Below are 23,469 nucleotides of genomic sequence, written 5' to 3' on the forward strand. Positions count from 1 at the left end.
GCTCTTTCCAATGAATTTGGTATGCCATGTTTCCCAGATGAGATCAGATTACAAAGACAGTTCAGCTCCCAGTTAGGCTCTTCAGTGATGTGGTTAGATTTTTGACGTGGGTATGGTATTTGTTATCAGGAATGGGAGCTGGTGAGCATTTATGAAAATGTAACCTTTTGTACTGGGATATTTGTGTGTGTTCCCCAGTCCCATTTTCCATTTTGTTGTTGTTGTTTGGTTTTGTGCAGTGGGATTTTCATATTTTTGTGATTGTCATGATAATTAAAATTCAACTATTCATAAATATGTGCACAAATGAAACCGCAAATACCACATTGTATAATACTGTAGTGATAACTCTGAGCACAAATAATACATTTAAAATGTACATAGTTTGTATAACTATTAACATGAATGTCTGATGAATGTAAATATACAAATACATGATGAACTGGGATTTTTATACATGTAAATTAATTTCTCTCAATGCCTTGTTCCTTGGATAAGTATGACAGTGTTATTTGGCGTGTATCTTTCCAAGAACTACAGATTACTTTCTTTCAATGAAAACCAGTATGGGGGCCTAACCCACATTAAATATTTCCCTCCTCCAGATTATTATTTCATTATTATACCAAGATGATTAAGGGAGAGGAACATCTCCCTTATGAGGAAAGGCTGAGGGAGCTGGGTCTCTTCAGCTTGGAGAAGAGGAGAATGAGGAGTGACCTCATTAATGTTTATAAATATGTAAGGGGTGAGTGCCAGGAGGATGGAATGAAGCTTTTCTCAGGTGTGACTAATAATAGGACAAGGGGCAATGGTTGTAAACTGGAGCATAGGCGGTTCCATATAAATGTAAGGAAGAATTTTTTCACTGTGAGGGTGGCAGAGCACTGGAACAGGCTGCCCAGGGAGGTTGTGGAGTCTCCTTCCCTGGAGACTTTGAAAACCACTTTTGCGCATTCCTGTGTGACCTAAGTGACCCTGCTTTGGCAGGGGGGTTGGACTAGATGATCTTTCAAGGTCCCTTTCAACCCCTAGCTTTCCCTGATTCTATGATTCTGTGATTATTTTTTTATCTCCTGAAAGATCCTCCCATTTTGAGGTGTTGAAAAAGTTGTTAGGTTCCAATACTGTGAATGCTTGAAAAAAAGATACCATATAGCCAGGCTGATGTGCTGGTATTCACAGATGATACCAAGATACCTTTATATCATCATTGCCAGTGTCCCATTTAAACTTTTTTGCTTTCTAGGAACACCTTACTTATAAAATTGCCTCTGTTATTGTCTTCCCTTACAGCTTTGCTTCCCATCTTTGTGGTGCACACCACGTCTTTGGCATTGACCCTGCGCATCTCTCCCCACTTCATTTCTAGGCTTCTCATCCCAGTGCTTCCCAAAGCTTTTTCTGCTGCTTTTTCTACTGTGCCAAAAAAGTATTCATCTCTACATCAGAGGTCCTCAGCAAGGAAAGCCAACTTCAGTCATGATTTCTTTTGTTCCCTTCTTTCTCCCATTAGCTGTCTGTCTTTCATCACATTACCTCCATCTGCATATGAAGTCAACTTCTGTAGTTCGGATGTGTTGCCAGATAACTTGCTTTCCAATACTTTTCAATAACTTTGCTTTCCACTGTAGTATGTCTGGTACATGTTGGACTATTAGTTGAGTATATTGAGAAGTTTATTTTGCTGTAGGTAGTGATTAATAGTTGCAGCTGATGAACTGCTACTGATCTATGTAAAATCATAGAAATATGATTGGAAAGGACTTTAAAGGTCTTGTTCCAGCCCCCCTGCACGGCAGGGACACCTTCCGCTAGGCCGGGTTGCTGAAAACCCTGTGCAACCTGGCCTTGCACTCTTCCAGGAAATGGCCTCTGTCTTATTCTTATGAATCTCTAACTAGGCAATAAGCATAAATAAGCAGCAAGTCCAAGTGAAGGCAAGAAATGTCCTCTGACTTCTGCTTTTCACTAACTCATCTTTGAATGTTACCTCATCTTCCCATGCCACCTTCACACCCTTTATCTTTTCACATACTCTTAGCCTTCTTGGTCTGACTCTGAGAACAGTGGATCAGGGACTCTATGCTTCTAACACAATTTAGCACTGTAGTCCATATCTTGCCTTCTCCCAGAGAACCTGAATGCAGTGTTAATGGTTTGCTACTTAGTAGATAACGCTAAAGGTGGCATGAAAGAGCCATGGAGGCATTACACTAATTTTTGTTCCCCAGAAGTGGTTCCTGATGTGATGGATGCAAAAAGGTGGGTGGGACAGGAGTCTTCTGTTCTCCCATCTCAGCTGTGCTTTGCCTGTTTTGTGGCCATTCTGGGGTTTTGTTGCTCATGACAGGCCATCTGGCCCATTTCACAAACACTAAGATCAGTTTCAGCACAGGAGAAAAGAAACGTCCATGCAGGAGCTGAGGGGAGAGTCAACATTGCACAGCTTCAGCAGAAAGCTAGCCTTTCCATCCATTATTCCTCTGCTTTTCCCTCTCCTCTCACTGGGCCCCGCAGAGACAGATTTGCAATCAAACTGTAAATTCCCCAAGTGCATCAAGTAGTAAAGCTCCCATCCCCTCCTCAAGAGGAGAGTATGCTAACAACAACTTCATTCAATCTGACACCTGTTTCACTTTAAAACAGGTCCCTATAAATAGAGTAAATGTAACCCAAGGTGGCACTGCCAAATATTGTGGAAAATGTGGCTTACAACCCTGTGAAGAAGGGGGAGTAGAGAGACTGGGAGTGGGCAAAAAGACACTATCTACCATAAAAGCCTGGCAGCTTCATGCAAGGGCTGTTGCTTTTAATTTAAATGCTCATTTCTTATTCTATTTTCAGATCCTCTCTGGGATTTCAGGAATGTTGAGACGTGCTGGTTATAAAGCCCTAAGTACAAAATGGTCACGGATGGCTGGAATGAGGCATGTTCTAATGGAAACAAATCACTTGTCAGTAAGCAGCCTTCAAACTTTTGAACAAAAGCTCAAAAGGGTCGTGGAAAAGACATGTTTATTGACTTAAAATGGCTGAATGAAGGTTGTCAGAAGGGCATAGGCTTCAAAACTGTTAAGGTAACTCTGCAGTTTGATGTAAAATTGGGGGTTTAAATTATGGTAAGTACTTTGATGGCAACCACAATTGGAATGAGCAACTTACATTAAACAGAAAGCTTACACATGTATAAACTGAAGTGTATATACTACCAAAATGTAAAGCACATATAACATTTTAAAACATCTGCAGAATGGAGCTCAGCTGTGGGAGCTACATTTAGGTGAAGAGGCATGAATGTCTGTGGTGAAGACTGTGCTGTATTTTCTGAAATTTACAAGGGTGACCAGTATTTTTTTAACATTAAAGTGGGTGATTAATTGCTGTTTTTGATAGTTAAAATAGTGTATCTTAGCTTCATTGTGATTTGGGGATAAATTCAAATCCTGGGTCTGTTTATTCAACTTTTAGGTCTAAACAAAATACTGCAGTGCTATTGTTAATTTTTTTTTATCTTTCAAGACCTGTAATGTGGTTCATGACCTCTGGACCAACCATAGTCAGGGATCAGTCCTTCTTTTTCCTGTGTAATATTTCCTGTATAAATAGAATAATGTTGCTCTATAATAAATTGCATTAGATGGATGAATTACAATCTTAGCATTATGTTGAATCTCCTATTTGAGCCTGGTTTCATAAGAAAATGAGGCTTATGCAATCTTTCTTTGTCATCAAACTGTCTGCTAGTTCCCCTCATGAGCAGCTTTTGAGTTTGCTCAGCCTTCAACTGGATTTGAAGAGGGATTACAGATAATTAGGTTTTGACTAGATTTGTGAAAACTGTTTTTTGTCTAGAGGAAGAGAGGTCTACCATCTACAGAAAGATGGTAGGTAAAACATGGGTGTCAGCTAAGTAATCAGCACAGGGGTCTTTAACACAGCTCACACTGTTATGTGCATACAAAGCATGCATGCACCAGGGATACAGCAGGGACTAAGGAGACAGGTTTGGGCAGCTTTAATGGGGAAACAAAGCTGATGGGAAAAAAAATGTGACCCCTGTAAGTAACCAGGTTTCACTTCAGGAAAATTTATTTTTCATATGGAAAACAGTAGCAGAAGAAAAGGGAGTGACTGTGTGGTAAAATGGTATGTGTGAGCTTCAAAGCATAGGGAAGGCTTTTGGTGTTTCTGAGGTTTTTTACATTGTGTAAACATTATTCTGCTTTCAAAGGGAAAAAACTAAAACACTTCCTTCACAGAGATTTGACTTGCTTAAAGGCACCAAATGACTCAGCAGCAACAAGGTACAACATACAGACATGTTTAAGTAGCTTAGAATCATGGAATCACTTAGGTTGGAAAAGGCCCTTAAGATCATCAAGTACAACCATAAGCCTAACATTGCTAAGTCCACCAGTGAACTATGTTCCTATGCACCATATCTACACATCTTTTAAATACCTCCAGGGATGATGACTTAACCACTTCCCTGAGGAGCCTGTTCTAATGCTCGATAACCTTTTTGGTGAAGAATTTTTTTCCTAAAATCTGATCTAAAACTCCCCTGCAACAACTTCAGCCTGTTTATTCTTGCCCTGTCATTTGCTACTTGGTAAAAGAGACCAACTCCCACTTCTCTATAACCTCCTTTCAGGTAGTTGTCAAGAGCAGTATGGTCTCCCTTCATCCTTCTCTTCTCCAAACTGAACAATCCCAGTTCTCTCAGCCGCTTCTTGTAAGACTCATTCTCTAGACCCTTTACCACCTTTATTGTCCTTCTTTGGACATGCCCCAGCATCTCAAAGTCCATAGTGAACAGCCCAAAACTGAGCACAGTATTTGAGGTATGGCCTCACCAGTGCCAAATACAGAGGAACAGTCACTTCCCTAGTTCAGCTGGCCAAGTGTCCTTACCATATTCACCTTCCTCAAGACCCTGAAACTAAGCAGTGCTCTTCTCTTCTGCTTTTTGGGTTGCTCTTCATGTCCTTCAAGTCTGCATCTGCTAGGACTGCAAGAGGAGACCATTGTCAGTTCAAACCCAGCCATTTCTTGACATCCACAACAGTTGCTGTATGTGTTGCTTTGACGAGAAAAAAAGCCACTGCTTGTTCTGCTTTTCTGCAAGCAATGAAGAAATATTTTTGAAGGATTGCAAAGCAGCAAAGTAGCCTGCAGAGAGCTACAGGCAGTGTGTAAATAAGTGCTCCTGGTACCTGAGTCTGCTTGTTTGAAGTTGGGTTTGTTCACAGCATCATGTCCCACTCACCTGCCTTGGATTTGGCAGCTGATGGTCTTTGCTGTTTCATACTGCTCTTTGGATGCAATGGGGAGGATGTCTCCTCTTCATATGCTATACTGCCTGGCAGGACGCTTATTGGTGGTTTGGGCTTCTCAGTGCTGATGCAGATGGATTTACAAACACTTGTTATTTGCATTAGGAATGGAACTACCCTCAGGCTACAGAGCAGATTCAGTCCTGTTGCAGCCCTGAAACACTGCTGAGTCCAGCTGCTGCATCACAGAGTTGTCTGGGTGCTGGGATTGAGGAGGAATACAAGAATTAAGTACTACTTATAGTACCATGGTTTTTATACACAGTGGCACTGGGAAAGTGCTAAATGTTCCAGGAGGAGGCAGGGTAGGGTGTGGGTGGGAGGTCGGCAGCCATACTACTGCAAATTGCTGCTGGATCTTAGAGCAGACAAGCTGATTTCTCTGTGCCCAAATGAACATCAGACGGTGAAAAACACTTTCAGAAAACGTAACCCTTATTAGTACATTTATTTCTGTGATAGAATTATTCCTGCTACTCATGTGACTTGAATGTAATGTGCTTGCATATGCACATGCAGAGGTTTTCATTTTTATCACAGAGCTGCTAAAAATAACACTGAAACATAAGTTAAGCATGCTATTCTAACACAATGGCATTTCATTACAGTTCAGGGCAGCTCAGGTTTCCTTCTGAGCTTATCACCAGAAGGCAATAAAAGAGAAGTATAGAGAGCAAGTAAAAGGAACTGTTCAGCATCATGGCATTTTTTCCTAAATGGTCAGCATCCCCTGGTGAGTTCTCTAGTGTATGGATTTAGTGTCTTCAGTAATTGTCTCTCACAGTGTTGAATTTAACATAAATATGGTAGTATCAAATAGGCTATTTCTGGAATTTTTTCCAAATTGCAGCAGTTGGTCTTATGAATAATTTCTCTCTAATCAACTAAGTCTCTGTTTCCTCTGTAACTCTTATTTTTATAGCTTGCTACTTCTCTGATTCTCAGTTAGAACTTCATCTCCATTCTTTTCTTAGATACAGTAAGTGTAGCCTTTTGAAATTCTTCCCTAATATGATTTTAGTGCTGTCACTTCACTTAGGGACAAGGTAATGACTAACCTCTTCTCCTGTAGCTCTGTTGCTATGTTGTGTAATGATTTTTCAGAACTTCTGTATTAATGTAGGGCAGTTCATAATTTGAGAGCACATGATACTTGAAAAAAATCCATTTGTAATCTCAAAGATCTTATGAGAGAGTTGTGTAACTTGAGGAGCATAATAACTTATTATCTAGAAGTCCACAGATTAAGGATGGGTAAACAAAACCTGATTAATCTCTCTTAAAAAAAAAAAAATCACTTTATTTCTTAAGTAGCCTTCTCACAAGAGAATGTAGTAGTAGCTTCAGGTTATGGGAGATTTGCAAACAAACACTTCTGCTTTGGAGTGTGTTTTTGGAGTCCTGCCACTTACTGATGTTCCATCCTAGGTGTTGACACTGCACACCTTCTGAGTTTCCTTGCTAAATGTGCCAGGTTTGGTGTTGCCCTAGAAAATCTTCCCATGCAGTGTATTCTATTCTGGCTCTATCTAGCCTGTATGCTGTTGTGCAGCTGCCAACAGGCAAACAAAAGCAGAAAGAGTAAATACCATGGTTTTCTTAACAAGTTGGTTTTTAGGAAGTTGATGGAGGAAATCACAGAAGTTAATATCTATAATTTTTGAGCACTCTTTATGTTTAGAGTATAAGGGTTTTTCCACTCTGATGACAGAGTGAGGATTGTGTTTTTTTATTTTTGGCTTGGTTTTTTTGTTGTTGTTTGTTTTGGTTGTTGGTTTCTTTTTTTTTTTTTTTTTTTTGTTTGGTTTCTTTTTTTTAATTTAGCTGATTATATGAGAATTCAAGATAAAGTCATGATAGCAAGACTACAGTTATCAGGGAGTGTCCTGTAGCACTGAGGAGCTGGCACGGTGAAGACGGTTGTTAAAAAATTGCTTGTTAAAATAATTCTGGAATTCTGCCCCTTTTTGTGCTTAAGGTTCATATGTAATGTGTTGAATGTCTATGTCTTGAATTAAGCTACTAGTGGATCCTTGTATGTGGTCCATTCAGTAACTGTTCACTAGTATAATCATGTTTCTGTATTAAAACTGTAAAATAATTTAATGATAGTTCTGTTTAGTAACATAATTTTAGCACCCATATGACTTAACTCTCACTTGCATTTTGCCTGAGATTGCACAACAGCTGCGTTGTACCCACATATGTCCCATCACTTCAGGCACAGGCAAAGTTTTAGAAGGAGGGAATTATACTGTCATAGATCACTGCATCTTCCTCAGCTGTATGAGATCAAGTTTCCTGCAGAGGTGCATGAACTTTCTTTAGTCTTCACAATATTTAGGGAAAAAAATTTAAAAGTTTCCTAAAGGAAAGGCTGTAGTGATTTTTTTTTTTTTCAGTGTGAAAAACATGAATTTGGAGACAGAAGATTTCTTCTTAAAAGTGGTGTACTCTGTTTATCATCACTTAGGTGATGAAGGGCAAGATCAGTAAGTTTATTACGTTACTTAAGAAGAGTATTATTGAAATAATAGTCGAAAGATATTGATCTTCCTATTAGAAATATTTTGCACAGTGAACCTCTGTTGCTTAGGGATGATTATTTCTGGAAAACCTTTCACCTGTCTTCCCTACCTATCTGCTCTGCTATTTTCATGCATCTGGGATTTGGTATCACCTTCCATGTTAGCACGTTTACAGTAAGATAAAGGGCACCGCAGATACTGGCCAGAGTTTGCTCTTAGCTACATTGCTGACAGTTCAGAGTAAGTTGGCAGTTATCATTGACAGAATTTCTTTGCCTTTTTCTCTCCATCAGGGAGTTCTGTTTGTTAATTTAAGAATACATTCTTTTTATTCCCATATGTAGTGAGACAGTTTTCATGGCCAACATCAAAATATTTTTCCATCAAGTAAGAAGAGCTCTTTCTGCAGATAATGGTGTTATCCCCTGATGTGGGCGGAAGGGCAATCTGTAAAAAATGCACATTGAATGCGATGTCTCATGTGTATCTCTAACTGGCATGTAATAAAAAGCCCCCTGCTATGACTTATGTTTTTATTTCACATGACAGCTAGTTTAGAGGATTCTGTCGAAAGTTTTACACTATCTTTGCCATAGTAGAGATGAGAGAATTACTTTTCCCCACTACAGCTCATGTTCAGGTATAAATCTGTCATGTTTTAGCCTTCAAGTCTGTGTAGCAAAGATGTCTGAGCTAAGTCCACTCAGGGTCATGCATGAATTGAGCCATCCCTGGTGTCTCTCCTTTTGAATTCTGTGTTGCAGTCTGAGCCTGTAGGAGAACCTGGCTGTGCTATCAGTTTCACCCCAGAGATGGTGATTTGTTTAATCTGATTTACATGACTGGTGTACCTCAAGATGTGTCATGAGGTCTCTGGTGACAGGTGACAAAACTGAGGTATTAACAAAGAGGAGAGGTGACAAGACAACCTTTGTTATTGATCATCTGCTCCTCAGAGCTGAGGTGTGCTCCCCGAGGGAGAAGCAGCTGCTAGACTCATAAGAAAGGGTGTGTGGTCTGCCACAGCTTGCTGCTGGCTACTGTTTCCATCTGGTTACAAAATTCGTTCTGATTAACAATAACTTTAGTTAAAAAAAGTAGCTAAATCAAACAACTAAAATTGCTAGTCAGACACAGTATTATGTCAGGAAGCCAAAGAATGCTTTTGCTCCCATTTTTCAGAGTCTTGTTATGCAACAGTAGGCAAATTGCCCCACGTAATAAAAATCTATTATCAGTCCTGCTTGTTAAGTAAGTTGCCCTGGGAAGAGGCTGTATTTCAGGAAATACTTGCATGATGTCCAGACAGGCCTTGGTCAAGATGGAAAACTCTAACTGGTATGAGAATCTGTGCTAGATGTCACTGTTACAGCACAAAATGAAGCAGTGTGTCTTTGGATAACATGTCCCCCGCTCTCTCTCTCTAAAATGAAGTAGGATTGGGAGCCGTCTCAGTAAAACCAGTTTTCATAGAAGAAACCAAGTTTTCATGAAAGAGAGAGGGAAATGAGAGGGACAAGAAGCCTAAAACTGTTAAGTGGATAAAAAACAGAAAGACGTTTGGGAATAGAGCATGGTTTGAGAGCAAAGAAACAATGGTGGCAGCAGACTTAACAGGAGATGGCAAATCTGTGAAGCTGCTTCAGTAAGCATCCAAAATTTTCACCCATCCTCCATAGCCATGGCACATCAGAGCACAATCATCTCAGCCCTGAGCTTCCATGGCTGAGGGATTGTCAAGCATAGATAGGGCATTTGTGCTTTGACCAGGTTGTGACCAACCATGAACACAGAAGTGATTTCTCCACCTTCTGGAATACTCCTTGCCTTGATTCCAAGGTTCATGGATCCCAAGAAAATTGGAAAGCAGATGGTGAATTAGTTTCTCCTCTTCTTTACTCAGATGTAACTGTGAAGCAGTTCAGCTGAAGCTGGAGATGGAAGATTGCAAAGCTGTCTTTAGTGAGAAGAAAATGAAGCCAATAGTTCAAGTTTGCTTCTTCAGTTTAAGCAAGAAGAAAAGTTGGGCAACATCAAGAGGGTATTTGCCCAATATCTTGTAAAAATTTAAAGAAGAATCGAAAGTGCAAAAAATGTTAAAATAATATTTAAATTTTATTTTACCACCTGGCTATTGTGTTCTGTTCTTAGTCCTCAGCTAAAAGGAAAACATTGGTAGTCCAAGTCCAGAAAGCAGCAATGAAAAACATTAATCAGATTCTGTAATTTGTTTTACTAGGACAATGCCTGTGGCTGACTGAAAAATAAGTGCTGTGGAAGGGCCACTAAACATTACACGTGGAAGTGAAACCAAGATTCACAAGATTAAGATTATTTAATTGCCAGACATTACAAAAGCTAGGATATGTCATACAAAGCACAGTACAGAGGTAAAGATTTTGTTGTTTATTATTCTTTTCTCTAATACACTTACTTAAGTACATAACAAAAAATTAAAGGCAAGGTTTTCAAAAGGAGATTTGAAAAATACACTTCCAGTGCACTGTGTAATTATCAGATATGGCATCAGTTAGCATAAAGGACTTAAAACAAAACAAAAAAAAAAAGACTATGCACGTGTCCAAACAACCTGAAGTAGGCACTTGAATTCCATAAAGCAAATGGGCACTGCAGGCACTTACCTGCATTTGTGAATTCTGCCTCAGTGGAGTCTGATGTTAAGTGGGTTATTTCACACAATTAGAAAAGTCAGGTGCTTAAGTTATTCCATTTACTGACCCAATTTGCCTGTGCAACTGTAGCTAACTTGCCAGCTGGCTGAGTTGCAGTTCCATGTAGACAACACTCAGAGCAGTAACTCCTCAAAATGTGTCAGTACATGTAAAATTGAATAAATGAAGGGAAGCCTCCATAGCTTTACTAACCAAGCAAGCATTGTTCCATAGTTTTAGCTGGTCACCTAGGTATCTCCTCCATCACATCTGAAGACAAGTCAGTTCATGAAATAGGATACTAGAGATTGCTCATGTATCCAAAAGCAACATGAATATATTGCAGATAGGTCTTGCTGTTTCAGGAAGCATGGTCACATACAGTCGACAGAAGGGCAGGAGTGAAGCCAACACAGAATTAACCACACTGAATAACTTGCACGTTTTCAATGAAGTCTTTCATATATGCTGTGCTTTTCAAAAGTGAACAAGAACCAAGAAACCAGCTACATCACTTGGACTTGCTATAATGAACTCCCACTTCTCTGCAGTCTAAATCTGAGCCACTATGATAAACATACCATGAGAAGCCCCTAACCCTAACCATGAGACCAGCATATTCATGTCACTACTATATGTTCTTTAGCCTCACATTAATAAATGAATATGGTGTTACAATGGCTGTGCTATTAAACGATACCTGTTCAGTACAATGGAAACAAGCACTCCATGATTCAGTATATTATTTCTTGACAGACAGCTGCACTACTGTTTGGCTAGAGCTGTGAAGCAAGTGGTGTATTTACATATGAAAAGGAATTTGTGTACATTTGATGAATGACAGAATAATTCCTATATATGATAATGAAAAGGGATGTAAAATATCTCATATATTCATTTCTGCTGTGACAAATAAATGGAAAAGGCCTTGATGTATCTGTGAAAGTAACTTTTTTGTCCACTACAGCTACCCAAAGCTACTGGCATTACAAGAGTAAACCTTAATCCTAGAAATCTTATCTGGAAAAGGTCTGGTGTGATGTGTTCAAATCATCCCTTGGGAGCACATGCAAAATGGATATTTTGAAAACTTAAGTTTCAGGGGTCTCAAGTGTGTGGATTTTCCCTTGGATGTCTGGTCCAGATTTCAATAAATTCCTGACAGTGATAATTTTTTTTCTTTTTATTCAGTGAGCATTCTTCTTTTTTCTTGGTTTCATTCACATTAGTCTTGTTATACCTTTCTAGGCTACTCACAGTTATGGGTCTTGTCCATAATTGGGACAGCCCACGCCAAACCCCTGTGAAAACAGAGGGAGAATAGTTCAAGAGGATGGAGCACACCAATGTGGTCTCTATACCTTCAGTAATATGTTCCAAGGTAGGAAAGAAAATGGGATCAGAGGGCTATAGATGAGATATTACATAAAAGTGAGGGAAAATGCTTGTTTTCTACTTCAGTCACCTCTGCTACACACACATGCGTGCTCATATATAGACCATGAACGAGAGACTTTTCATGTCAAATTTCCCTGAAATGGCTTCCCTCAGGAGCTAGCTAGTGCTGAGAACTAGACCCAACATAGAGATGCTGTTCTCTTGCAATCCAAATTTTACTGCCTTGTTTGAAGGAGGATGGTGGCAACTTTGGTGAAAATGGTTACTGAAAGCATGAGAAATAGCAGGTGAAGAGAAGGATCCGGGATGGGTGGGGGAAGTACAGTAGGTTCTTGATTTAGGAATACCCAGGTTTAGAGATCTTGATCTGATTTGCAGAAATGTTAAACCCAAAATGCCAAATAGGGCAGAAAATGATGGCAGTGTGAACCATATTTAACAAATGCAGAATGCTACCAAGTACTGAGAATTGTAGTCTGTATCTCAGGCTGACCCTACAAATAAGTTCACAGTGTGGACAACTATGACTGTTTTTCTGAACACAATGTCTTGTGTATCTAAAAATAATAATGATGACATCTCACTGTAAGTGTATTCAGGTTTATTTAAAGAAAAGAGAAAACAATTTGAACATATTATGATGTGAAAGGTAGACAAAAGCCCAAGAAAATTAATTTTTTTTTTTTGTAGGGCTTGAAAGGCATGCAGCAAACAGCACCTGAGATCTGATTACTGAATGAGTAGGATAAACGCAAATGTTTAGTAATTGCAAATTCACTGGAATAAGATGACATTCCAAGAGAGAATGTCTGACCCTTTGAAACATTATGTACCCACTTCTGGGAGCTGTGTATCTGAAGGCAGCCACAAGAACTGGTTTGGGAAATGTTGGGGGTGGTGATGGTGGTACTGAATTTAAAGGCAGTGGAAAACCTTAATCCTGCTACTTAATGTGTTCATGTTCAAGGCCTTGATTTTGTGAGTCTTTTTTTTCTTTTTTTTTTTTTCCACAGCTTTCTTCCCAGTGCACTTCATGCGTATGGAAAACAACAGCTTTCTTAAAGACAGCTGGCATGGCTGATTCCTCAGAGCAAATGACAACAAATCAAACCTCATAATGTCAGCCTATGTTAATCTCTGCTTTGGCTTGCTTAAATTCATGACCCATCAAAATGTGATGGTATCTAATGACCCTTTTTTCTACAATCACTTCTCATCTCTTGTAGATTATCTTTATATCTGAACAGTGTACTGCATATTTCATAAGCTGCAAGGTCTTCTGTTCATGGACATACCCCAGAAACTGTGATTTCCTGGCGAAGATTTTTGGGCTAGCAAGCAGAGATCTCTGTAATGAGATCTTGTACAATATTTTTTTCACTCTTAGAAAATCAGACATTGCCCTTACAAGAATCATAGTGTCATAAAATGCTTTGGGTTGGAAGAGACCTTAAAGATCACCTAGTCCAAACCCTTCTTCATGGGCAGGTACATCATCCACTAGACCAGGTTGCTCAAAACACTTCCAGCCTGGCTTTAAGCACAGAGCTAAACCACTCTGATGTCATTGTCTGGACAATATTAAGATCCATGGGTGATGTCCAGCCCAGGGTGACAGATTTGGCACCATAAGCTTAGAGACTGCTTTGCACCATGGTGGACTTTCTAGCTGGTAAATTCCTCCAGGCAGGATGCTGCACTCTTCTTAGTGGCTTCCCTCCATCCCAGCAATTCATGAACCTGGTCTGTGAGCAAGAAAACAGTGCTCCTGTCTTTACAGCTGTGACCCCAGAAGCAAGAGAAATATTTTGAGGTTCTTCTATAAGCTTAACTGGCTCAGAACAATCTGCTAAATAGTGATCGTGTTGGATTTTTTTCTTACCAAATCCCTGCTATGTCAAGACCACTCTCTAATCTTTGAGTGGGGACTAGGAAAAACTGAAGAGTCAGGATCCAAAGTGTACACCTTACTTATTGCCTGCCAGAGCCCTGCAAATATGAAGCCAGGAATTGATAGGAAAGCACAACTCCTTAGCACAGACAAGAAGGCCTTAAAGAAGCAAGGTCTCTGTTCTAAGAAGAGGAGTAACCACAATTTCCCTTTTCCTACTGCCTCTTTCAAATGTACTCTTGTACAGTACTCTGTACAAATGTACTCTTGTCAGTACATTTGTGCGTATGTACTTTGGAACATAATACATAGCAACCATGTGTGGGCAGGAAAGATGATCCATAACTGCTAGCACTTTCATACCTGGTGGGTAGGAATGAAGCTCAACGAAGTGTCATTTTATATGTACCCAATTATTCCTCACCTTATTTAGAAACAAAATACTATTTGTTAAAATAACAGTGACATTTTTATTGTGACATCATATAATTTTACTATCATATTTACAAACACAAAGTTTTGTCAAAAGTAGAAACGGTAGGTATGCTGAAATAATGTCCTAAATACATGTAGGGAAGGAGAAAGTTATTTCCCTTCCCTCTTTTAACCACCAACTGGAATAAAAGGAGAAATTACTGCTCTGAATTTTTTTTTGTGTTCCATTACTTTCCTCATTTAACTTTTCAAGGAAACTGACATTCAGTAAAGCTGGCAGCAGCATAAAAGACAAGGGCAGATATTCTTCTGCCTTTACATTATCCCTAAATTCTGATCATCACATATTGTTGCATCAAATAATCATAAGAATAAAAAGTGAACAGAAAATAAATTACTGAAACTAAAGATTTTGAAAAAAAAAAGAAGAAAAAAAAAGCAGGAAAAAAGTAATTCTTCAATTCTTCAAAATATCAAAGGATAAATTGGCCAACGGGAGTTTTTAAAATGTTTTTTTAAAAAAGATTTTTTAAAATCCCATTTTACAGTCATGGATTAAGGGAAGTTGCATTGTCTTGAGATTAGTATCAGACTCAGTAGAGTATGTACACTAACATTCCACTCTCATTTGTGAGTGATTGTCACTGTCAAAAATACGAATAACTGTAAAGAAAAATATTCAGTAATAGGTCTATCTTCAAATCAGAGCCACTGCCAAAAAAGTAGCTAGGACAATACACTCTCTCCTGCAAATGTAATTCTTCTTTTTCTGTTCTGAGTTAAATTAAGTTGGTGAAGCTAGGGAAAATATGTGGCCTTACTACATTGAAAAGGGATCAAATATTTTGTGTAGCAATAGAGAGCATTGCATTCATGTCCTTAGGTTGATGTAGAGATGCAATGTCACAATGCAAGCAAACTTTTATTATGTTCTGGCATCTTTGACCAGTTTTGGCTTGAGCACACACTTATTAGTAAATTATGGAGTAACTCTTTTAGTAAACAAATGAACAGGAAGGATGTTCATGCTAAGGCAAGTCAGCAAGAGAAGACAGAGGGCAGAAAAGTCACTTTTCTCCCATTACTTGTTAGGCCAGTTAAAAATGAAATCCCAAGGTTTACATGGTGTGGCATCAGATATGCTCAATGCATAGGGAAAGACATGGTCATAGCACTGTAAGACAGCAGATGTTATCACGCACAGCCTTCAGCTGAGGTTTTCAGAAGTTTATGTAGCATCAAAGCATCTAATCAGATGTCCTACTCTGTGAGCCTGACAGGCACCTACAAACTGGCTTCCTGGATGGCTTTTTCTTGGAGGCCCTGAGCAAAAGAGAAAGCTGATTAGTTTGAGATCCAAGCAGACTGCAGTGCTAAGCATCAAAGATAAATCAAACTAATTCTGCTCAAGGATTCTTCCTTGAAAAATAAAAAAAGTTTTGGATTTGTTGTCAACTCCAGACATATTTCATACTCTCCCCCCAGCCCCAGTTTTGGTACGTGGCTGGTAAAAGAGGTATCTTGACTTTGAACCACAATGCATAATGCTGCTATATCAAATAAATACTGGGCACACCAAGTTTGGAACACAGGGTTTTCACTTAAAAAACCCAGCAACAGCCCACTTACAAGGCTGGCACAGGGGGGCGCAATAGAAAGTGGCATTCACCATAAACTGTAGACTGTTAAGAAATGTGTCTTATGGGATTTTGCCATATAGTATGTTTTACAGTCTTTCTTCCCTTCCCTTCCCTTCCCTTCCCTTCCCTTCCCTTCCCTTCCCTTCCCTTCCCTTCCCTTCCCTTCCCTTCCCTTCCCTTCCCTTCCCTTCCCTTCCCTTCCCTTCCCTTCCCTTCCCTTCCCTTCCCTTCCCTTCCCTTCCCTTCCCTTCCCTTCCCTTCCCTTCCCTTCCCTTCCCTTCCCTTCCCTTCCCTTCCCTTCCCTTCCCTTCCCTTCCCTTCCCTTCCCTTTTTTCTCAAGATTATTTAAATTAGATTTTAGCAATCTTATCAGGCATGAGAGATGTCATTTTCAGAACCCTGACAACAAAGTCCTGTGATAATTTCATTTACGCAGATGATGACTCAACAGCGTCGAACACAGGCTTCAGCCAGCAGACTTTGGTCATGGTCTGAACAGGTCAAGAGCTGATTCTATGCATATGAGACTAATTCAGGCGGTTTTGTTTATTCCTTTTGAGCTCTCTTCTAAGGCTGCTAATAAAGGCATTGATAGGATGGCACTCTGGTATCACAAGTATGTCTTGCTAGGGCATATATTGTACTCTCTCTAGCAACCATGCCAGTTGCTAATGAAGATAGACTGATGCACCAGTGAGTAGCTTTAAAACTATTTGTTAATTAGATCAATTAGATAGTTTTCCAAAAATAAGCCACAAATACAAACATAAATACATTTTTAAAAGTTTATTGCCCCTCGTCTGCCTATGCACAGCTGTGTACTCTTCTATTTATACAATTCCCAGTGATGTGATTCTTCCAGTGGACACCAGGTGGGATAATTAGGAGATCTCTAAGCATGGTAAGTAAAGAGCTTTGCAAGATTTTTATCCATGTTTTTTAAGCATAATATTTTTTTTCTTATAACTTAGGAATTAAAGATCTTGACTACTTTAATGTCAGTTTAAAAAGGACTAGGAAAACTGCAAATAGTGTGTGCAGTGAATCTGTGCCATGGCAGAAGCAATCAGAACAGTAAAGAGTAACGATTCAACATTTAATCAGAAGCATTACACTTTGTTTTGTTCTCACTGTAGCTGCGGGAAAAGATGCTGTAACAGATCTTTAAATAGAAAACCTGAGGCTAAATTCTACTTCATCATCAAAAGCAGCTGCTAGGAGATGACCTAATTTTAGTGGCTTATCAATTCCTTAGTGCTTGTTGGTTGGTGTAACTTTGATCCTCTGATGCTAGATGACTTTTGTGCTGAATATAGCTAGAATTTAATGTGAATCTTTTGGATGGCTGCCCAGCCAAGCTGCATAATCCAAACAAAGAGAGCAAGCAGTACATGATTCAAGCTACTCAACTGTACAATAATACAAATATATGTATCCTGGTTTCTTTCGGCAATCAACTCCATGTCACCAAGCACATATTTTAATACAATCTCCTTGTAGGTTTTCTGTTTTGTTGTGGGTTTTTTTGTTTTATTTTGTTTTCCTAAGCAATACTTCACTTTTCACTGGAAAAACAACACAAGATGCAGCGAGACTTGTGTGCTGCCAAGTGATAATGACAGAGACAATAACTGCAGGACATTTTAATGAATATTTTCTAAGCAAATCATTGCCATTTCAAAGGGCTGTTATTTCTATTTATGTAGAGATTAGCCTACATATTATCAAGGAAAGGGAATAGTTCTACTTTTTTATAATTGGTTTTTGTAGCATGTTTTAGGATTTTTTTTAATACTAGAAAATGCCTGTCTTTTTATCCTTTATCAGGATGGCAACTTGTTTTTTTTTTTCCTTTCTCTCTTTTTGACTCTTCCCTAGAACAATTTGTGACACATATGCAAGTTGCTGTGTGTGTGAGCAATGCTTCACACATATTTACTTGCCCTACTTAGCATTATTTGCTTGTCATTAAAGACTATGCAGGAGTTTTTCATGTCTCTTTTTTTTTTTTTTTTTTTTTTAATTCTCCTTGTAAGCTGGGGTGGAAAAAGCAAATGGTCAGGCTTTTGCACAGTCGGATAGGGGTTTTTTTTGTTGTTGTTGTTTTGGTTGTTTGGAGAATTTTTGTTGGTTGCTGTTATGTTGGTTTGTTTGTTTGCTTTTGTTTTGTTTGGTTCTTTTTTCTGGGGTGGACTATGTGTACTGTTTAGACTGAGAAAGATTATTTAGACTGGGAGGATTAGACTGGAAGGATTTCTGGGTTTTCCTTCTGGCACTGACAGTCATGCATTGTGTGAGCTTGGGCCACTCACATAGGGCCTATTTTTCACACTCCAGTTGAAATAAATGGGAACTGCATGTGCTCAGCACCTCTGCAAACCAGGTCATTTATGTCTCCTCCTTTCATTTATGCACAGATAAATATAACAATCTTTGCCTTTGCATATGCAGACTGAGTAGAAGGACACAAATATAGGCTGTTAAGCATGGGAATTCCTCATTTTGATGCACAACCACCCATTTCATACAATCAGGGATTTCTGCATTTGTAAGCTTTGGATTCTTTTTGGAAAAACGGGTCACAAATAACAAAACCTATACGGACTTGCCAGACAGGCAGACCTGAAATCAGTATGTTTGTGTTTTCTGTAGTTTCTCTTCTTTAAAAAATAGTACTGGCTGCAATAACCATTTTAGCCTACTTCACTACTGGATTAGACCATGTTGTCAATGTCAAATGCCTTGGGCTTTACCCGCTAATTGTAGGTTATCACAAGACACAGTGTTATCTATTTGACACACTTTGGGATTCTTAGGTGGGCTTTATTATTCTTTCATGGTACCTGCATATCTTCAGGTCGAAAATGTTTAGCCTGCAGTTCAAGATCACCCTATGGACATGTCAAAAGGGCCAGATCTGGTACAAAAAGCAGGACAAAAGCAGACACTTGTAATAAGCAGCCAGATTGACATCTATTTCCTCTATACCTAGACCTGCTCAGGGAAAAAAAGCCCTGTGATAAGAAGAAATTTCTTCAGTAGAAATGAGGGCAATAATTGAAATGGTAGTCCTTGACATAAAGATATCAATGGCTCCTGTATCCTGCTCATGCAGGAACTTTCTGGAAGTCAGAAGCACTGAAGGTCTTTCTTGCTTTCACAAGATACTGTCCACCTGCTGCATTGTTGTTCTGCAGCTTTAAACTGATGAAATAGTGGTGAACAGCCCAGTTAAAAAATAATTTTCTCTTACTATCTTTTTTGTGAAAAAATTTATGTACTTAAGTTTCACCTAAAATCTCATGAAATTCAGAGCATAACCAGGACATACTACCTGGGGCTTCAAATCTGGATCCTGCTTACTGGGACAATTCTTTGTGTCTAAGTCTCCTTTTTTGCAGCCTTCCCTAGGACTCCACAATATCTGCCTTCTCATGGATCAGACAAGCCCATCACACAACTGAAATACTGAGGGGTGTCTACATGTCCTAGAGGCAGCCTTTTTGCCACAGATTTTGTGCTTTCACATGTCTACAGTGCATGCATCAGTCATGGGCTGGGAAGATGCGTATCTTTTCCTTGCATGACGTACATTTGTCACCTCTAGTGATGAGGTGGGAAAATTCACAGTGTGTGTACAAGCCCTGGCTACATTTCAGGCTAAAGAAGTTGACTTGTTCAGAAGATCGACCACTGATCTGTCAGAGGAAAGAGCTGATCCCACAGCTTTTGTGCTTTTGCCCCAGTCTTCCCAGTGTGCCAGTCATATTCCCAAGTTGAACTGGGAAATTGTGGTGTTGTGTGTAATGATGAGCTTATCAGGAGTCTTAGTGAAACTGGACCAGCTTAAACATTTATGGTCCAGTTTTCTTCCCAGTGGACTGTACAGTTTATTATCTGAAATGGAAAAAATCTTAAATGTTCTATAAGCGTCAGAGAACAAACAGCTGCTGCCTCTACAAAGGAGCAATGTATTTTGAGAATGGGGCTTGGAGCCAGGCATTCCAAACTCTTCATGCTGGCCCTAGGCAGATGGCATATTCTTGCTGCCTTGTAGGCCTTGTGCTACACAGACAGAATTGTTTGGCTTTCCTTTGTTGTGAGTGTGTGAAGATTAAATAAACCACCTGAAGATTATTATTTTGTACAGTCATCAGGAGCCTCTTGCTTGTAGTCAGTCCTTTGGCTTCGAATGTTTCAGTTAAAAATTTATACTGGTAGAATGTTTTTTGCTGTGTTTATGTATCTGCATTGTTGGGGGGTTTGTCAATGAATAAAGCTCATACCTAACATGGTACTCCAAAGATTAATTTCTTCCTTCAGGGTAGTGAGCCAGTATTGCAAAATGCCAGGTATTACTACTGTCAGGGTTGCATTAAGTAGTTAGGACTAATAGGAGTGAAAGTGCCCTGTTTGTAGGCTGAGCTGCTAAGCAGCATCACCAGCTGGCCCAGTTGCCTGGTTTGCAGAGGAGGCCAGCTGAAGCAAGGATGGGCTGGGAACCTAGATGCATTTCATTGACCTGGATATGGCAGCTGTACTCTTCTACCTGTACTTAACCCATATTCAGGATACCTCTGGATGTGGGTTAACCTAGATTCTGAATATCCCTGTGTGTTTTTAAACCTGCTTGCTATGTTTGTGAATACAATGTAAATGAGGATATAGTGCTGTAAATTATGATATTATTTGCCTGAAAAAAAGACTTTTAAATCCAGTATTGCATAACATAGTTACAAGAGTAGATGAGATCAAACAGTCGTACTTATTCTTCCAGCATCCTTGAACTTCTGTTTTTCAGCAGTGTGAAAACCAGGTTAGACATGGATTATTTGTTATAGAGACATTAGCATTGAGTGCTGTTAAGTAATTGCAAATGAGAGGTTAGCAATTCAAAAGCACTCCAAGTATCAAATACATATTTAATGGAAGTCATATCCTAACTAATGCTTGCTACAGGTCAAATGAAAAGATGTGGATTCAAAATCAGATATAATAAAATAAATAGCAAATTCTACCTAGCTTTCTGATTTTTATGCTTATTTGCACTTCAATTTATAAGTGCCGTGTATAAAAGCTCATCTTCACAAGTGCTTATACTTTATGTCAAATTACAGGCTGCTGTAGTTCATTGTGCTAAAACTGAACAGGGGTTTCCCTGTCATAATTTCCCTATTATTATTGTGCATGGAAGAACAGCATGAAATACTAATTTTGCCTTTCAACAAGTGAACAGAGACTCTGGCATTTTTTGGCACATTTTGAAGAAGAGATCTTATGTATGTGTAATTGAAGATTAGTCACAAGTGCAGTCTTTGATAGTACTCCACAAAGATCCACCCTCTAACTACTAAGCTTTTGGAAATTAAAAACCAAGTTCATTAGTCAAGAAAGAGACTCCAAAAGATACCTTATCTTTATGTGCATCAGAACTTAAGACCCATGGTGCTGGAATTAGTATCCATGGTGATCTAACTTCATTGAAACTTCAGAAGCAAACTAGATCATGGCTTTTGATGTAAATACTGTAAGAGTCACCATCAATGTTGGTTTTGGGCAAAAACTTTGAAGTCTGTGCTCTGACCTGTATCCAGGCACATTGAAGTTTTGCCTCAGTACATTACTGGTATTAGCTCTGTATTACTTATGCATGATCACACTTGATAATGATGAATGATTAGGAAATGAACCCAAGTCTTCTGCATACTTGTCAAGGATCACCATCTTTCTCATCTTTTTCTGGTGTTTTAACACACAGAAGAATCTAGCACTGAAGAAACAGTGAATTCACACAGCCACTGAAACCAGATGACTATCTATTTCTTAGCTGTTTTGGTGATTTGTTATGTAAAAAACCCACAATACTAGTTAACAGTAATTTTATGTTATGAGGATTGTAATTGAGTTAGTTACCCGGCCTAGGTTTCCCAAAGCAATTTTTTTTGTTTGTTTTGTTGTTGTTGCTTGTTTTGTTTGGGTGTTGTTTGTTTGGGGTTTTTTTGTTATTTCTAGTTTTGTTTTTGGTTTTGTGGGGTTTTCTTTGTTTTCCTTTCTTACGGCTTGAGAAATTTCAGGAACTAAAGACTCGTGTTACTTAAAAATAGCTAGTGTCTCTCTGGGAGGAAGACCCAGGATGTGCAACATTGCTATTAATGGAAATGAGGGTTTAGAACCTAATTCTTTTGCTTAGAGTGAGATTAGAGCATATTGTGAATATGACTTCAGTATATATACTAATTCCTCAAGGGTATCTCATCAACGGCAACTTCAAAAGTTACTTTTATGCCACTTCCACTCAGCTGACAAGAATACTTGACATTTTGAGAGGTTTGGAATAGAAAACATTAGCAGTTCCTGTTGATCATGTAATTCATTGGCAAAAACATTACCGTTTAAATATCATGTTCAGTCATCTCTGGATTGCAATCTAATGAGTGTAAAAGATGAGTACTTCTCAAAAGTGACTTGTTATGTAACTTGTGTGATTACAACTTGCAAAGTGAAAAATATGGACATATGTTTCCCCCAGATATAGTTTTAAAGGACAGTGTCCTTTTGTGTCTTGGAAAGGTGCTCCAAAGAACTGTAAACAAATACTCATGATGCTGTAATTCCTGTTTGGTGAAATATCAATAGGAAGTTTTCATTATTATGAACAGGATAAGTAATCTTGCTAATGTCCTAGTTACCAAGTATGTTCTAACTTGTCTTTGAACACCTCCAGCTTCATCAATGTATTTAGCTATTATCAAATAGTAGTGTTCCAGGTAATCCTCAAGTAAAAAAAAATTCAAGTGACTAGCTTTTAGAATTCATTTTGGCATAGATCAAGGAGTGGGATTGCTGATGTCTTTAATTTCCTTCTTTATTTAACTTCCCAGTACATAATCGGTTGAATAAAAATGACCTTTCCCTAAATATATCTTGAATGGCTATATTACATTATACTAATGACTGCAACATGCAGAAAGCCAAAACAAGAATTTTGCCAGTATCAACAGAAATGGTGAAAACACAGTTTGCTGCAATGTATGAATTATTGCTGCCAGCTTGAGTTTCCCAAGTTAACTCTTGATTAAGTTATAAGTTGTGACAATGAATACTGTTTCTATCTTGAATGGGCCAATTTCTGCCATCGTAAACTGAGAGTAACACCGTTACGATTAGGTGCTTCTATTTCTGTCCAACTACAATTAGAATTTTCCATCCAAAAATCAAGTAATGATGGTGTGATATGGAAAATGGTATTGATGGTGATTTCTGTTGCACTTTCAACCAGTCCAGGTAAAGAGGTGGAAGTTAACAAAGTGACTCAGTCTGTTAGTTAACTTGCTCCAGCATGTGTTGTTCAGAGCTTTCTTTGTGAACAAGGAATAAACCAAAACCTAATTTAAAGCTCCAGTGGAAATTGAAGCAAACAGTCTGAGAGACAGAAATCAAGGAAGGGATAGGATAAAAATTCATTATTTAAGGAGTGAGAGAAGGAATGGAGTCGCTTATCTGAGTGCTCTCTAAATGTCTTTAGAGACTTTATTTCAGACTATTCTGGTTTTAGATTTTTAAAAA

At 38.8% G+C, this 23,469-nt stretch overlaps 2 protein-coding genes across 13 annotated transcripts in view; both read left to right on the forward strand.

Annotated features, from left to right (window-relative positions):
* Positions 1-23,469, forward strand: part of NFIL3 (nuclear factor, interleukin 3 regulated) — a 513,505-nt gene that overhangs the window by 168,842 nt on the left and 321,194 nt on the right. The gene's annotated exons all lie outside the window — the stretch shown is intronic.
* The window catches only part of AUH (AU RNA binding methylglutaconyl-CoA hydratase), a 159,943-nt gene that overhangs the window by 130,363 nt on the left and 6,111 nt on the right, over positions 1-23,469 (forward strand). For 7 of the 12 annotated variants that reach the window (XM_071731449.1, XM_071731442.1, XM_071731446.1 and 4 more), the window contains one exon: positions 2,848-3,194. In XM_071731449.1, coding sequence (XP_071587550.1) covers positions 2,848-3,030 — 183 coding nt within the window. In that variant the 3' untranslated portion in view covers positions 3,031-3,194. Of the gene's footprint in view, positions 1-2,847; positions 3,195-5,947; positions 6,073-7,163; positions 7,451-9,770; positions 9,991-23,469 lie in introns of those variants that run through there. The other 5 variants (XR_011723392.1, XR_011723393.1, XM_071731439.1 and 2 more) reach the window with 5 other exon arrangements.

This window comes from Heliangelus exortis, chromosome Z (genome assembly GCF_036169615.1).
Source record: "Heliangelus exortis chromosome Z, bHelExo1.hap1, whole genome shotgun sequence".
NCBI classification, from domain to species: Eukaryota; Metazoa; Chordata; class Aves; order Apodiformes; family Trochilidae; genus Heliangelus; species Heliangelus exortis.